Below are 14704 nucleotides of genomic sequence, written 5' to 3'. Positions count from 1 at the left end.
GAGGAGGCAATGAATCTGGCGACGGCGGAAGACGAGAACGTGGGCTAGGTGGCATGGCCCGAGCGATGCTTCTGGACAGGCGAAGGATTCGACGACGGCGTGTAGGTGGCAATTGGAGGAGTAGTAGAAGAAATCGACAGGGCGCCATTGAGAGCGGTGGCGCGAGGTGGCCGCGCGGCGGAGCTTCGATGCGGTGGCAGGCGGAGAGTCCGACGACGGCGTGTGGGTCCGTGGGAAGTAATGAGGGTTTGTTGGATAATCTATCTATACTATATTAAAATCAATTTCAAATTAAATTGAATGGCAATTTTGTGAATATTGAAAAATATATGGCTAATTGAAAATTTATGTATATTTATTTTTATTTTTTTTAAATTGTTACAACCAAAGAAAGAAAAAAACTCACTCACACTCTAGCTCCTAGGGTGACTCGAACCCCGGACCTATTGGTTGGAGGGGAAGCGTCTTACCAACAGACTGCGCTTCATCGTCAATTTATGTATATTTATAAGAACACGTTTTGACAATTTCTTTTAAATTTTAGTTCAAGATGACGTGGGTCTTCTAATCCACAAATCATGTTAATTTTTTTTTTTTTAAAAAAAAGAACAGATCATGTGCAAAATTGTACTATTAGTTTTAAAAGTATAATTTGTATATTAATTTTAATATAATTTTTTAGATGAATAAAATTAGTTATATATATATAAATAGAATTTCTTATAGAGTAAATATATGAAACTATCCACTTTCATATAGTAAAAATAAATTTTAGCCACTAAAATAAAAACATTAAATTTTATCCACTTTTTGCGCAAAAAGACTAAAATACCCCTCCTTAAATATTTGCAATTTTCCAAAAAAAATTCACAATCTTTCTCCTCTCATTTTTTTCGTACCAGTCTCTCTCTCTCTCTCACCAGAGCTCTCTCTCTCTCTCCCCACCTCTTTCTCTTCTCTCTCACTCCTCTTTTTCTCTCTCTCCGTTAGGAACATCAACTCGCTGATCTCCGCCGGGCTCATCGTTCTCCTGCTCTGGAAAATTTCCTCCACTTGCTTGAATAATTTGTGCTCTTTTACCCCTAAATAATTGCTAGCTAGGTTTTTGAATGAATTGAAATCGCACAATTGGAATTTGGACAATCCGTCCATGAAATTGAGCAAAGCCGATGTGGAAACCTTAGGCGCCGGATTCTCGGAGACGTAGCGGTCGAGATCCTCGACGACGACGAGGGATTTGGAGGAGCTCTGCAGCAATAGGGCGTTGAGGTTGGCGCAGATGAGGAAATTGGCGACGGCGACGATGAAGCTGGATTTCCCGGTGCCGGAGGGGCATAGAGGAGGTAGCTCCGCTTCCAAATGCGCCATAATTTGTGGAGGTACTGTATGGAGCGGGCGAACCAGCCACCACCACCGCGACGCACAGCGAACCACCACCACCGCGACGCACAGCGGCAGCGCCGCACAGCGAACCACCGCCTATTTTTCCTCTCTTCGTGGTCCGGCGACTCTATAGCCAGGAGCCACCGTCGTCGCCCTTCCCTTTACTAGACTCCGGCGACCAGATCTTGGCTGCGAAAACCCTAGATCTGAAGCGGCGTTGTCCTCACTACTTCTTCAGGGCGGCGGCGAGCCACCGTGGCTATAATAGCCACCAGAGCTAGGGTTTTGTCGAATCTCTGTGGGGCTGTGCGGTGGTGATGGTAGTAGCAGTGATGAGAGGCGGCGACGGTGGAGAGGACGATTCATCTCTCGACAGATCTCCCCCAGATTTCTTTGGTTTTGTTCTTCAACTAACTTGAATTTCGTCTTTGATTTTCAGATTACTGAAATAAAGCCTCTTGAACTTCGAGTAAAATTTGGTTCTGGTTTCAACGGAAGAATACATATAACTGAGGTTGGAAATCCTTATTGTTGTCAAGACTAGGATTTGTCCTCTTTATGTGCGATTTTCTATTGGAAAGTCCGGAAATCATGATTTTTTCTATGGATTCTGGCAGGCAACTGATGATAATTCTGCTGATAGTCCCTTTAGTAACTATAGAGTTGGGCAGTCACTGACTGCAAGGATTGTTTCAAAGGGTAATAAGACAGCGAGTAGTAGGGGATATAATGGATGGGAATTATCAATCAAGCCATCCTTGCTTAAAGGTAAGGATTATCAAAGTTGTTCATCTGATTTAATGTTCACATTTAGCATGGTTAGAATAGGAGAATGACAATTACTAGTATCCATCAAAGCTGCAAGGCCTAGTGTCTTTGTTTTTTATGGGAGTGCCTTTACATTTCAGAACGTCTGACTTGCTGTTCATATGCAGACTTGCCTTTCCATTTACTGAGCATTAATGTTTTCTTCATGATGCCTAAAATTATATTACATTTTTTATTTTCTTTTATTGGTAAACACCATCACTCTGTCCAGGTCTACATCTTCTTCCAAGTTCTGATGTCTGCCTTTCCTTCTATGCCATCCATTAAGCTGACAACCTATTATTTGTCAAGTTCGAGCTGTATTTCATCTCTGTTACTGTAATCAATCCATGTTAGATTCTGTAATCTGATCCTCTGTGGAGGCCGTGTTCCTATATCCAAGTGACTTCTGATTCCATGCATAAATTACAGGGAACCGGCAGAAAAACTTCCTAATAATGTCATTAAATGTTTATCTATGGTAGTTCTGTGCCCAAGTTATAACCAGGCTATCTGAATGTCTTTTCTTTTCCTTAGTGGTCAATAAATTCCCAATCTTTACCCTTAGTTCCCTTATTTTTCTAAATCTAATTTGTCATGAATTCTCAGCCAGATTATCTCCATTTGTTATCATTTTTTGCCATCTCATTGCTATTTTTTCCAGGAAAGTTGAGATCACTTGTTTTTGTCCATATTACTCCAAGGCTCTTTGATCTAGTTGCTATACTTATTGAGAGAACTCAGATAGATTAATATAAATAGTATTGAGAGTACTGAGATTGATTATTTTTTTCAATTGAGTAAATTGCATTCTGTATACAGGATATACTGAAACAAGTAAATCATTATCTTCAGAAGACATCAACTATTCTTATGGACAGTGTGTTTCTGGTTTTGTGTATAAGATCGACCCTGAGTGGGCCTGGCTGACTGTTTCTCGAGAGTTTATGGCTCAGCTGTATATTCTTGACTCCTCGTGCGAACCTTGTGAACTTGCGGATTTCCAGAAGAGATTTTATGTGGGCAAAGCTATTTCAGGATTTTCTAGTTTCTCTTCCCTAGAAATTGAAGGCGGCGGCGGCCACCCTTCATCTCCAGCGGCGACGGAAAATAGAGAAGAAGGAGAGGAAGAAGATCCCGTGTGATTGAAGGAGTTTCTAGAGAAATCCGAGCTCAAAGTGAAGGATGAATTCACGTCCAAATGCTTCGAAGTCAATAATAGTTTGTTGTATTTTGATTGTAGATTGAATTGATCCGGATAATATTTTATTGTATTTTGATTGTTGATTTAGAGGAATTGATGTATTTTGATGGTAGATTGAGTTGTTGTATTTTGGTGTTGTACAACAATTTGATTCAGCTGTATAATTATTTTTTTTAATGTTCTTAAATTCACAACCAAATTTATGAATTCACAGCATGTTTTTGAATTCACAACCACATCTATGAATTCACAACTTAATATTCTTAAATTCACAATCAGATCTATTAATTCACAACTAAAACTCGAATTCACAATCAAAATAAATTATAGTTATAGTTGTGAATTCAAACTTTAAAAACTCAAATTCACAACTACTTGAATTCACAACCAAAATAAATTCTAGTTGTGAATTCGACTGATTGTGAATTCACAACCAACATAAATCTGGTTGTGAATTAAATTTTGGTTGTGAATTCGAATTCACAACCAAAAAATTCTAGTTGTGAATTAAATTTTTGTTGTGAATTCAACTGGTTGTGAATTAAATTTTGGCTGTGAATTCAACTAGTTGTGAATTCACAAACAAAAAATTCTGGTTGTGAATTCGACTGGTTGTGAATTCTCAATTCACAACCAGTGTGAATTCACAACCAAAAAATTTTGGTTGTGAATTCACACTGGTTGTGAATTGCGGGATTTTTTAAAGGGGTGATGTAAAGTGGACATTTTTTTAATTTTTAATGTGAAGGGTATTTTGGTAACAGTGGACATTTTTTATGTTTTTTATTTTAGTGGACATTTTTTATCTTTACAATATGAAAGTGGCCATTTTAAAAATTCACTCTTTCTTATATGATTTAAATTTATTTAATTTGTGGTAATGTTTTCGAACTAATACTTTAATTATTTATATAAACATATTTGATATTTATATAGATTAAAAATGAAACTTTAAATATGGTTTACATTTATTTATTTTAAAATTTCAAATTCTTCACTATATATCAAATTTTTTTAATACTATAAAATTGAAATAATTATATGGTATAATAACTATTTTACTTTTAGATACATACAAAATATACCGATTATTGTAAGAGTGGATTTTGAAAGGGTAAATATCATATTAAACCTTAAACTATACCCGCTTTATCAAAAATACCCTGAAACTTTTGAAATGCTCTCTAAACCCTCAAACTATCAGGATTTTATCAAATATATCCCGCATCTCTTTTCCGGCCACCAGAAATGTGACGTGGCTCGCCGGATGCCACAGTGTAATTTAAAACCTATTTTTTTTAATACATGTCATTTTTTTATTCTTTTTTTTTTAGTCAAAATCGGGCCAATCAAGGAAATAAGTCTCCTCACTTCAAATCAGCGTCGCCTCCCTCTTGGAAATCCGGCGATCCGACGCCTCCGTCCCATCGGTGGCTCTTCGCCCCCTCCCTTCTCGCCAGACTCTCGCCCTCTCTTCCTTTCTCTCTCCATCTTCATCTTCTTTATAGATCTCTTATAATTCAGCGGTGCACCAAATCGAGCCCTAGCTTTCCCCTTAAATCACAGGCCGTAGCCGCCCTGAAATTGGCAGGGTAGTGCTCGACGTTCCACCTTAAACGAGCCCTAGCTCTCCGCCGACTCAGGCGGAAATCGCCGATCCTCATCCTCCTTCTCCAGTGGTATAGGCCGCAATCTCTGCAACTTCCCATCAGCTCTGCTCTCTCTCCCTGTGTTCTTCCGGCGGACAACAAGCCTGAGGCTGCCACTTTCTTGCCGTCTTGGTGCCATCGTCGGAGGCTTCTTTGCCTCGAAGACCAGGGCAGACGACGGCGGGGGTTCGCTGCTGCTCGCCGGAAATCGTGGCCACAATTTGGGGCCTAGGGTTTCAGGCGGCGCTGCTGCTTGATATACAAGCGGCGGCGACTGAAATTGTGGGCTCGCCTGCTGCAGTCACCGAGAATTGAGGGCGAGGCGACAGCGGCGGCCAGTCGCTGCTGTCAGCCGGACGTTTGAGAAGGCGGTGGCTGTGCGCGTGTAGGGTGAAAAAGGGAAGATGGAGATAGATAGAGGGTGAGAGGTGAGAGTAGTGGGTGGCCGGAGAGGCGGCAACCTTCACGGGGGAGTGAGGAGGCGCCGCCGCCAGTTTGTGTCGGCAAGTGTGTGTGTATGTTGTTGTGTTTATCGCGTGTGTATGTGGTTGTTTGTGGAAGAAGTATATTACCAAGAACAAGAACAAAGAGAGAGAGACGGTAGAGACTAGTAGATGACATGGATTAAAAAAAATGACATGGATTAAAAAAAAATAGAATTTAAATTACACAGTGTCATCCGGCGAGCCACGTCATATTTCTGGTGACCGGAAAATAGATGCGGGATATATTTGATAAAACCCTGATACTTTGAGGGTTTAGAGAGCATTTCAAAACTTTCAGGGTATTTTTGATAAAGCGAGAATAGTTCAAGGTTTAATATGATATTTACCCATTTTGAAAATAGCCACTTTTATATAGTAAAAATAAATTTTACCCACTAATATAAAAACTTAAAAAAATACCCACATTTACCATTTTACCCTTGCATATAAAATTTTTACAAATACCCACGAATTCACAACCAGTGAATTCACAACTAAATAACAAGTATTGGTTGTGAATTCAAGTTTTAAAGTTTGAATTCACAACTATAAATAGTGTTAGTTGTGAATTCGCGTGAATTCACAACCCACACTATTTCAAGTTGTGAATTCACAACCGATAAAATTTGAATTCACAACCAACATTTTTTTAAGTTGTGAATTCACAACCAATAAAACTTAAATTCACAATCAACACTATTTCAATTGTGAATTCACAACCAACGCCGATAATTCAGTTGTGAATTCATAAACTTGGTTGTGAATTCAAGAACATTTGTACAAAATTATGCGATTTTCATCAATTTCTTCAATCTGTGATCCAATATACTTAGTATTCAATCAAAGCAAAGCTTATGCAGAAAATTTATTACATTTCCTTTCTTGAAACGAAATACATCGCTTGTAAACATCGAAAATCCCCAAAATAAGAAAAATTTAAAAAAGCCCCAAGTTCATCTCAAATTAGGGCACGATTTCCCCTAATCAGAAAACTAAATCAAAAACTAAATCAAAAACCAAATCAGGAAACTAAATTAGGCCCGGCTCCTTTCACGCCGAAAATCATCGAATCAAGAGTGAAGAAATACAAAAAATCCAGCGACACCTGCACCAGATTCGGCAAGATGACGGAGGACGATTTGCTGTTCATCCACTCCGTCCGGCGCATCTCCAAATTGACGAACGCGTTGAGCGAGTTCCCGGCGGATTCGAACGTGAACCCGTCGATGAATCAGACGAGCGCGGCGCTGCAGCACGCCATGGTGTTTCTGGAGGAGGAATTCCGTGCCTTGTTGGAGGATTCGAGAGAGAGAAATCGGCGCTGAGGCGGCGGCGTGGTGAAGGACGGAGTTGGCGGTGACCGTGCTGAGGCAGCGATGTGGTGAAGAGCATGCGGCGGCGCCACTTGGAAGAGAAAGATCGAGAGAAAGAGAGAGAGAGAGACAGGGCGTGTGTAGAGAGAGAGAGGAGAGAGCGGGTAGAGAGAGAGAGAGAAATGAGAGAATGAAAGGAAATTAGGGTTTGCCATTTATATAGAAGGGTAATTTAGTCATTTAACATAAAAAGTGGATATTTTTTTATGTTTTTATTTGAGTGGGTAAAATTTATTTTTACTATATGAAAGTGGGTACTCTTATATATTAACACTTATTGTAATATGCAACAATTGGTTTGTACATAAAAAAAATCTTGAATTGAGTTACGTTATCGTAATTCTATTTTTTTTCTTTATAATGTAATTATAATTTTACGGTACTTATTAAATTTAATATTATACTCATTGAGTTAATAATATTGTTGTTATAGACTACTTCGATTAAAATAATATAGTTAACAAATATTATTTTTAGTTGTCAATTAATCTAATTATAAAATATTTAATATGCATACCAAATTAAAGATCAGGATAAGAGCTTTAATTTGATTTATTTTATGTAAATATTCAATTTAAAATGTAAAAGCTGTATTTATTAAAAGATTAAAATTAACAAATTCTCTCTCATTTCTCATCTTTTTTCAAATAAATTTATTTTTGAAAAAATTTATTTTCAATTGAACTTTTTTTTTTGGCTTTTTCATCATACCAATTTTTATTCTTTTGAATTTTTCATTATTTTTTTAATAGTAAGCTCAAATATATTTAGTTAAAGTTAATTTTTTTTTATATTCATAAATATGATAATTGAGTTGGTATCAACTTTATATAAATATAAAAATATAAAAATATTTCCCGTGCATCGCACGGGGTGCAAATACTAGTACTATATTAAAAAGGCAGTTTTCAATTTCAAATTGATTTCAAATCAATTTAAAATTGATTTGAGTGACAATTTTGAAGATATATGAAATATAATGGTTATAAATAAATTACACATTCACACCCCACTAATTCACCGCATGAACTAATTCAACATATCTTTTAATTAATAAATTATAGAACTCAAATTAATACAATTATAAAATTAACCGTTAATGTCATATATAGTTATGCCACAAAATTGTTCATCAACTTCTATTAGTTCTTTTACATTCTATTTACGTGCTTCCATTTAAGTGTAGTACAATAAGACAAAAATTATTAAATTAAAAATAGGTAAATTATCAATAGATTTAAAGGGTGATTTCAAACTAAAAAAATAATCTATAATTACTATCAAAATTCAAAAGTTTTATAAATTCAGGTTCTCTACACGATTACACTATTTATATAATTCTAGGTTCTTTACATACATCATCTATATAATTTTATAAATAATTTAAAATTTTAAAAATATCAAATATTTCCATGTATTAACTGAGGGCAAATGTAGTTTTATTTAAAATGCAAAAAAAAAAATATTTATTTAAAAATAAAAAAATATCTCTCCTTTCTCATCTTTTTTTTTTCTGAATAAATATATTTTTAATTAATTTATTTTTTTAATTATTTTTTTCCCTTTAAATATCAATTTTTATTATTGTGAAATTCTTCTTTATTTTTTCTTTTTTATTTTTTCAATATTCAACTAGAATATATTTATTTAAAATTAATTTTTTATTATATTTATAAATATGATAATTGAATTGGTATCCATTTCATACAAAGATTATAAATATAAATACGTTTTCCGTGCAGTGCACGGGGTGCAAATGCTAGTTAAATGAATAAGCCAGAGCGAAGGGTGAAGAGAGTCTGTGCGATTCGATAGAGAGATAGAGAGATTTGGTGGGTCCAATTTTAAAAAAATACTATCAAATTAAGATTTTAGTTTTTCTTTTTTTTAGAATGTGTTGTTTTATTCTTTGTGGGACCCATGAAGGATAAAATTGTCTTTTAACACAAAATTGGCTACTTTTGTTATAGTTTTATAATCATGGCTTTATATCTACTACTTATTTTATGGGCTACTTTTGCATTTCCCCATCTATATTTATATTAGTTTTATTTTTTTTCGCATATTTAATGTTTCATTATTAACCGATTAGAATCCCTTTCCTGCGAGATTTGACTTTCAAACATGTTAATTTCGGTTAATCGTTTAATTGAATCGCTAACTAGTTCGGTTAGCGGTTAGTGATTTCAGATATTTTCAATTACGGTTAACTGAAAATTTGGTTCGATTAACCCGTAACCGAATAGATTACCGCCCTTATTAACAAGAGGCTTTTGGAATGGTGAATTTGTGTTCAAAACTCTTAACAACAATTTATTTATTTTATTATGCTTTTGGGGACGAGTCCAATATATTACGCGAATTGCTTATCTAAAGTCCGATGGTCCAGTTGAATTCTTTTATTTCGTCAATTTTAGTATACTTACTTCTTCCATCCTTAAAATTATGGTCTTATTATCATATCTGTACGTTCCTCCACACCCACTATTTACAAAAAAAATGTGAGATTTAATTTCCACTCAAAATACAATTATACATTTTTGGGTTAATTGCATATAATGTTACAAACTTTGCCCGAAATTCATTTTCCCCACGAACTTTAAATGTTTTATTTTTTATCAAATACTTTGACATTTGTTCAATTTCTCCACGATTTTTTTTTTCGAGACCGAAAAATGATATAGCAGTGACGTGGATTTAATTTTACACGTAACATTGACGTGGAATACATATGAATTTTAAATTACACATATAATATTAAATGATAATAAAAAAGTCCTAATTTCTTTTAATTTTTCATTTTTTTCAGGCAAAAGAAAATCAAAGATTTCTTTTGGCGCTAGAAAAAAAACGATTGCTTTACTTTCCACCACCTCTGTCGCAGGGTTCCTCTCTAGACCAAAGTCCGATTGTTGGCGCCGGTGGTTCGCCCATTGGTGGGGCTGATTGTTGGCCGGTGCTTCGTCGAAAATAAGTTGATTGTTGGTGGTGTGACAGAATCGCATATTTGGAGTTTCAAATTTTACTACTTGTTTACACATACAAACGATGAAATTAGAGGGGGAACCAAAAGAGAAGGAAGAAGAAGACATCTTTTAGATTGAAGAAGAAGACATCTTTTAGATTGAAGAAGAAGAATAGGGAAAATGGAAGAAGAGGAACACTGCTTTTCTTTTTTCTGATATGGACGATGCTTTTAATTTAGGAACTAGGGTTTTAATGTTTACACTGAACGTAGCGTTTCATTTACAGGAATGGCGTGTGATGTGTGTGAATTAGTTGTCTACATTTATGTTTATTATCGTGTGTTTTTATTTGATTTTGCCCAAGTTCGTTGGCATTTTGCGCAGGAATTGCGTGGATGGAGAATGAAGATGGAAGATGTCGGTGAAAGTCGAGAATTGATGAAGATTAGCATGGATTTTTGGAAGAGTTTTGAGATTGGGCTTGGATTAATTATTCTAGATTTAATTAGGCCCAAAATTCATGTTTTAATTATTTTTTGAGGCTTTAAGTTTTTAAAGGGGGCGAACATTACCAATTTTGTGGGCTAGGGTCGGCTATTTAAGGGGTGGAAAATCCCTTAGCTTATTTAATCCCTATTAGCCGCCACTTTAGGAGAGAGTTAGAAGTTAGGATTTGTTTTTACTCCTTTTAAGCACTACACGTTTTTAATACTTTTGTTGTTAGTTAGGTTTTATTTTTTTTTTCTTTCTTGCATTCCAGATGTTGCATCACTTGGAGATCAAAGCTTTAATTAGTTTTCCTTTGTTTTCCACAATTCAATTAGTTTAGATAATTAATTAAATTACGTACTTTTCTTGCTTTGGAAGTTATGAGACTTTGCAGCTGAATCAAGAAATTGGGACAGCCGAGTTTTTCTTGTTTTCAAGTGGTGATTTATTTTATTGCAATTTTATTATTTTGTTTTATATTTGCTTTAATTTATTTGATTGTTTATAGTTTAATTATGAATAGCTAAATCTTTAATTCGGCGAGAATAATGAAGTATTGATTTAATAATCTGTGAGACCTAATTGAGCCTATAATTGATTCCTATTGATTTTGATTTGTTCCTTGTGTTTAAAGATAGTTCTGATTTAATTTAAGCCTGATCAACTTAGGTTAAATTGGATTACAGTCAATTGGTTCCCCCAATCCGTAATTGTTGGAATATGGCTGATTAGTGATAAAGCTACCATGTTCGTAGTAGGAATAAATTGGTGGATTAATTATTACTAGCGTATCTAGGATAATTTATCTAAACTGGGTTTCTTCATCTTAATGCTATTAGAATATTAAATCTAGGTCTGACGTCTCCAGCTAGGTTATATTTTGATAAGGGAAATAAGCAGGTCTGGCGTCTCCAGCTGTTTATCGACACAATAAGTAGGAATTGGGGTACGTCCGTTGCGTTTCACGGTATCCTATAACTGGTTGGTTGATAGGGATTAATTAATCATTGCGTCGATGATCAGAGTCATTAAATTAATATGGATTTATTCGAGCCGAGTTATCTTTTTATTGATTTGTTTCAAGAGTTATTTTATTTGATTTTATTTATTTTCTTAGTTGATTAATATTTTCTCCAATTTAAGGCGTGGTGGCATCACCAAAATCTAGGTCTTTAGGGATTTGAATTTGTTACCCGTTTTCTGTGGGATCGACCCTGCTTATTGCTATACTAGTTCTTGCAGGAATTATTTTGGTGGAAAACGACGTCCACCAAATTGGCGCCGTTGCCGGGGAACGGTGTTAATTATTTTCTTCTTCCTATTGATTTATTTTCATTGTTTTTATTTGTTTTCTTTTGTTGTTTATGAGCAAGATTTACAAAAAAAAAAAAAAAAAAAACTCCAGGTTGAGGAAAGAAGCAAAGGAGAGGAAGCTGCAAGGTCTGTTGGATTCGGAGATTGCTCTGTCTGCCCGGACGGAACCGTTTTTCATGGCTAAACCCAGTGCCTCTACTGCGGAAGAGGATCTGTTTGCCCAAACGGATCCTGATTCAGAGGCAGAAACAAAAATCGAAGAGGATTCTGAATCTATTTTCATGACTTTGATTAGGGCTGGGAATTTCGGGATCGGGTATAGGGTACTCGATTACCCGACCCGAAAAAATCGGGTATCGGGTACCCTATACCCGAAAAACTCGGGTTCGGGTATTTAGGGGTTAAAAAAATCGGGTTTCGGGTATACCCGAAAATACCCGAATTTTATGTAGGTGAATAAATTACTTACTAGCTTTGACTTTGAGAATCCAGCCCAGCGGCCCCAGGCCCCCAACCCTAATTTCAGTACTCCCGCCGCCCCCCCCCACGCCTCCCACAGTCCCATGACTCTCATCCCACTCCCTCCTCCGACCTACCATCCAGCGACCCAGAGGCGCGCCGGCGCCAGCCCACCGTCGCCCTCCCGCGCCTCCACTCGGCTGACGGCTCCCCCCTGTGCGGCTGTCCCTCCGCGCGCCTCGAAGCTCCGAGCTCCGACAGCGCAGAAACACTCCAGGCCTCCACCGGCCACCGCGCGGCCGCGCGCCTCCAAGCTCCGAGCTCCGACAACACAGAAACACGCCGTGCCGCTCCCCCGCGCAGTTCCCAGCAAGATCTGCGCCAAGATCCGCCGCCCTGAGGCCCCTACCGGCCCCGTCCACCGGGCCGTGCCACTCTCCGCCGCGCCGAGCCCCTCCTCGATCCGCGCACTGCGCCCAGGTCTCATCTGCCATCTCCGCCCAGATCCGCCGCTCTGACGTCTCCACCTCTCCAGATCGGAGTCCTCTCTTCCATTTCTTCCATTTCAGTACTCCCGCCGGCCCCTCCCCCACCCGAAATCCCTCTCAGCCCCTCCCCCAAAATCGAGCTCCAAAATTGACCGGGTAATTTCGGGTACCCGAATACCCGACTCGGACCCGAGTCGGGTATTCGGGTACCCGATTTCAAATTCGGGGTCGGGGTCGGGTAGTGGATTTAGGGTATTTTCGGGTTCGGGTACCCGATTTTTTCGGGTAGGGTACCCGAACCCGACCCGATTCCCAGCCCTAACTTTGATTGATCATTTGGTTGATGATTTTGTTGAGAATTTCAGGGAAGAGGAGCTCGAGCAAGTTATTTTCAGTGCGCTAAATGACGAGGATGCCAAAACAGAGGAGAATGACGCTATTCGAGAGATTATCATGCAGCTGTACTCCACGGACGAAATTCCAATTCGGCACCTATCGAGCAGGATGCCCAAATTGACCAGCACAGAACCGATTTTGCCATCTGTTATGAAGCCATCGGAGCTAGACTTGAAAGAGGTAGGGTTTGGGTGTCATTTTGAAGATTCTGGAGAATTTGGGGTCAAATCGGACACTTTGCGAAGTGTGGTGGAGTCAACTGAAATTCTGGAAATTGATGTAGGATTTGACCTAGTCAAAATTTCCCCCATCGTTTCTCTCTCAATTCCACCTCCTCCAAAACCCACTCCAGCCATCTCCACTCGCATCTCTCATCCTGAAACACCGCCGCCACCGCGACCCCCTCCAGAACCGCCGCCGCAGCCACACACCTCCAGCCTCCATCTCCAACCTGCACCCACTGCTGCTCTCCAATTCCACAATCCAACACCTCTCTGTTCCAGCCATCATATCTTTTCGTCTGCATCTGGAAATCACCACCGCCAGCCTCCACTACCGCCCTCCATCTCCACTCGCATCTCTCCTCCTGAAACACCGCCGCCACCGCGACCCCCTCCAGAACCGCCGCCCTCCGCTCTCTGCCGGCATCTCCACAAGGCAGCGTGCACGGTGATGTCTTTCCCTTGTGTTTGATTTTTCTTTTTGTTTCTCTTTGTCTTGTGTTTTTGTTAGTATTTTGTGTGTTTCCCTTTTTTATGCTTTTTCTTGTTTGCTTGAGGGCAAGCAACATCTAAGTGTGAGGAGGGGGATGTGTCTTTGTTTTTGTGTGTCTATGTTGTGTCGTTGTGTTGTCTTGCATGTTAGTCAAGTGAGTGTTGGTTTGTTAGTTTTGTGTATGCATGCTGCCAAGTTGCACTTTGTGATGAAGTAGATGACTTGATACTTTTGGAATTGAAGAATTGTGATTTTTTGGATGAATCTTTATTAGATGAAAATTGGGATGACGAAGAAAGGCAATAAGTGAGTAAAAACCACACATAAGTGAGATTTGAGCTTAATAGAGTAGAGCACTCTCTACTGCATTTCTTTTTTGAGTGATTTTATGTTCATGAGGTCGTGATATTAAGTGTGTCATATGTGACAAATGATAGAAGGCACTAGGAAAGCCCATTTGGCCTGCGTTTCATTGCCTACCCATACATTAACTCCTAGTGAGCCATTTTTGAAGCCTTGACCATTTTTGTTCTTACTAGTCACTAAATAATTAGTCAAGGCCTGTTTTGGACTCTCTCTTTGGCCCAGTGATGCATGTCTAATTTTGAACTTCATTCCATTAATTGCTAGAGAAAGTTAAGTTGTGTTATATGTGTCGTTTGCCCAAACTGTTGTCTTGTGCTAGATGATAAGGGTCTGTGATCTGTTTGGCCAAACAGTGGCAGTGAATTCAGATGGGTTTGGGAAATGATTTGTGGGGATATTTTGTAGATGATGATTGCATGTTGATTGGAGATATAAAAAAAAATAAGGGTGCTGCTGAAAAAAAAAAGAAAAAAAAGAAAAAAAGAAATTGAAAGAAAAAAAAAGAAAAAAAAAAGAAAAAAAAATCGAAAAAAAAAGAAAAGAAAGAAAAGAGAAAAGATGTTGCACCAGTATGAGTTGAGCATGTAATATCATTGTTATTGTTGGAGTTT

General features: G+C 37.9%; 2 protein-coding genes across 2 annotated transcripts; both read left to right on the top strand.

Moving 5' to 3' along the window:
• Nucleotides 1-1386: 1386 nt before the first annotated feature.
• Nucleotides 1387-3506, top strand: LOC131019006 (rRNA biogenesis protein RRP5-like). Its single transcript, XM_057947693.1, has 4 exons — nucleotides 1387-1467; nucleotides 1652-1897; nucleotides 2001-2151; nucleotides 3013-3506. The coding sequence occupies exons 1-4, from the start codon at nucleotides 1387-1389 to the stop codon at nucleotides 3333-3335; spliced, it is 801 nt and encodes a 266-aa protein (XP_057803676.1). The 3' UTR covers nucleotides 3336-3506.
• Nucleotides 3507-12233: 8727 nt separating this feature from the next.
• Nucleotides 12234-13706, top strand: LOC131019005 (formin-like protein 5). The gene is made up of 2 exons (XM_057947692.1): nucleotides 12234-12609; nucleotides 12934-13706. The coding sequence occupies exons 1-2, from the start codon at nucleotides 12234-12236 to the stop codon at nucleotides 13704-13706; spliced, it is 1149 nt and encodes a 382-aa protein (XP_057803675.1).
• The last annotated feature ends 998 nt before the right edge of the window (nucleotides 13707-14704 follow it).

Source organism: Salvia miltiorrhiza, chromosome 3, assembly GCF_028751815.1.
Source record: "Salvia miltiorrhiza cultivar Shanhuang (shh) chromosome 3, IMPLAD_Smil_shh, whole genome shotgun sequence".
Classification (NCBI taxonomy): Eukaryota; Viridiplantae; Streptophyta; class Magnoliopsida; order Lamiales; family Lamiaceae; genus Salvia; species Salvia miltiorrhiza.
The sequence above is the reverse complement of the archived record's forward strand: the minus strand, read 5'-3'. Positions and strand labels throughout refer to the sequence as shown.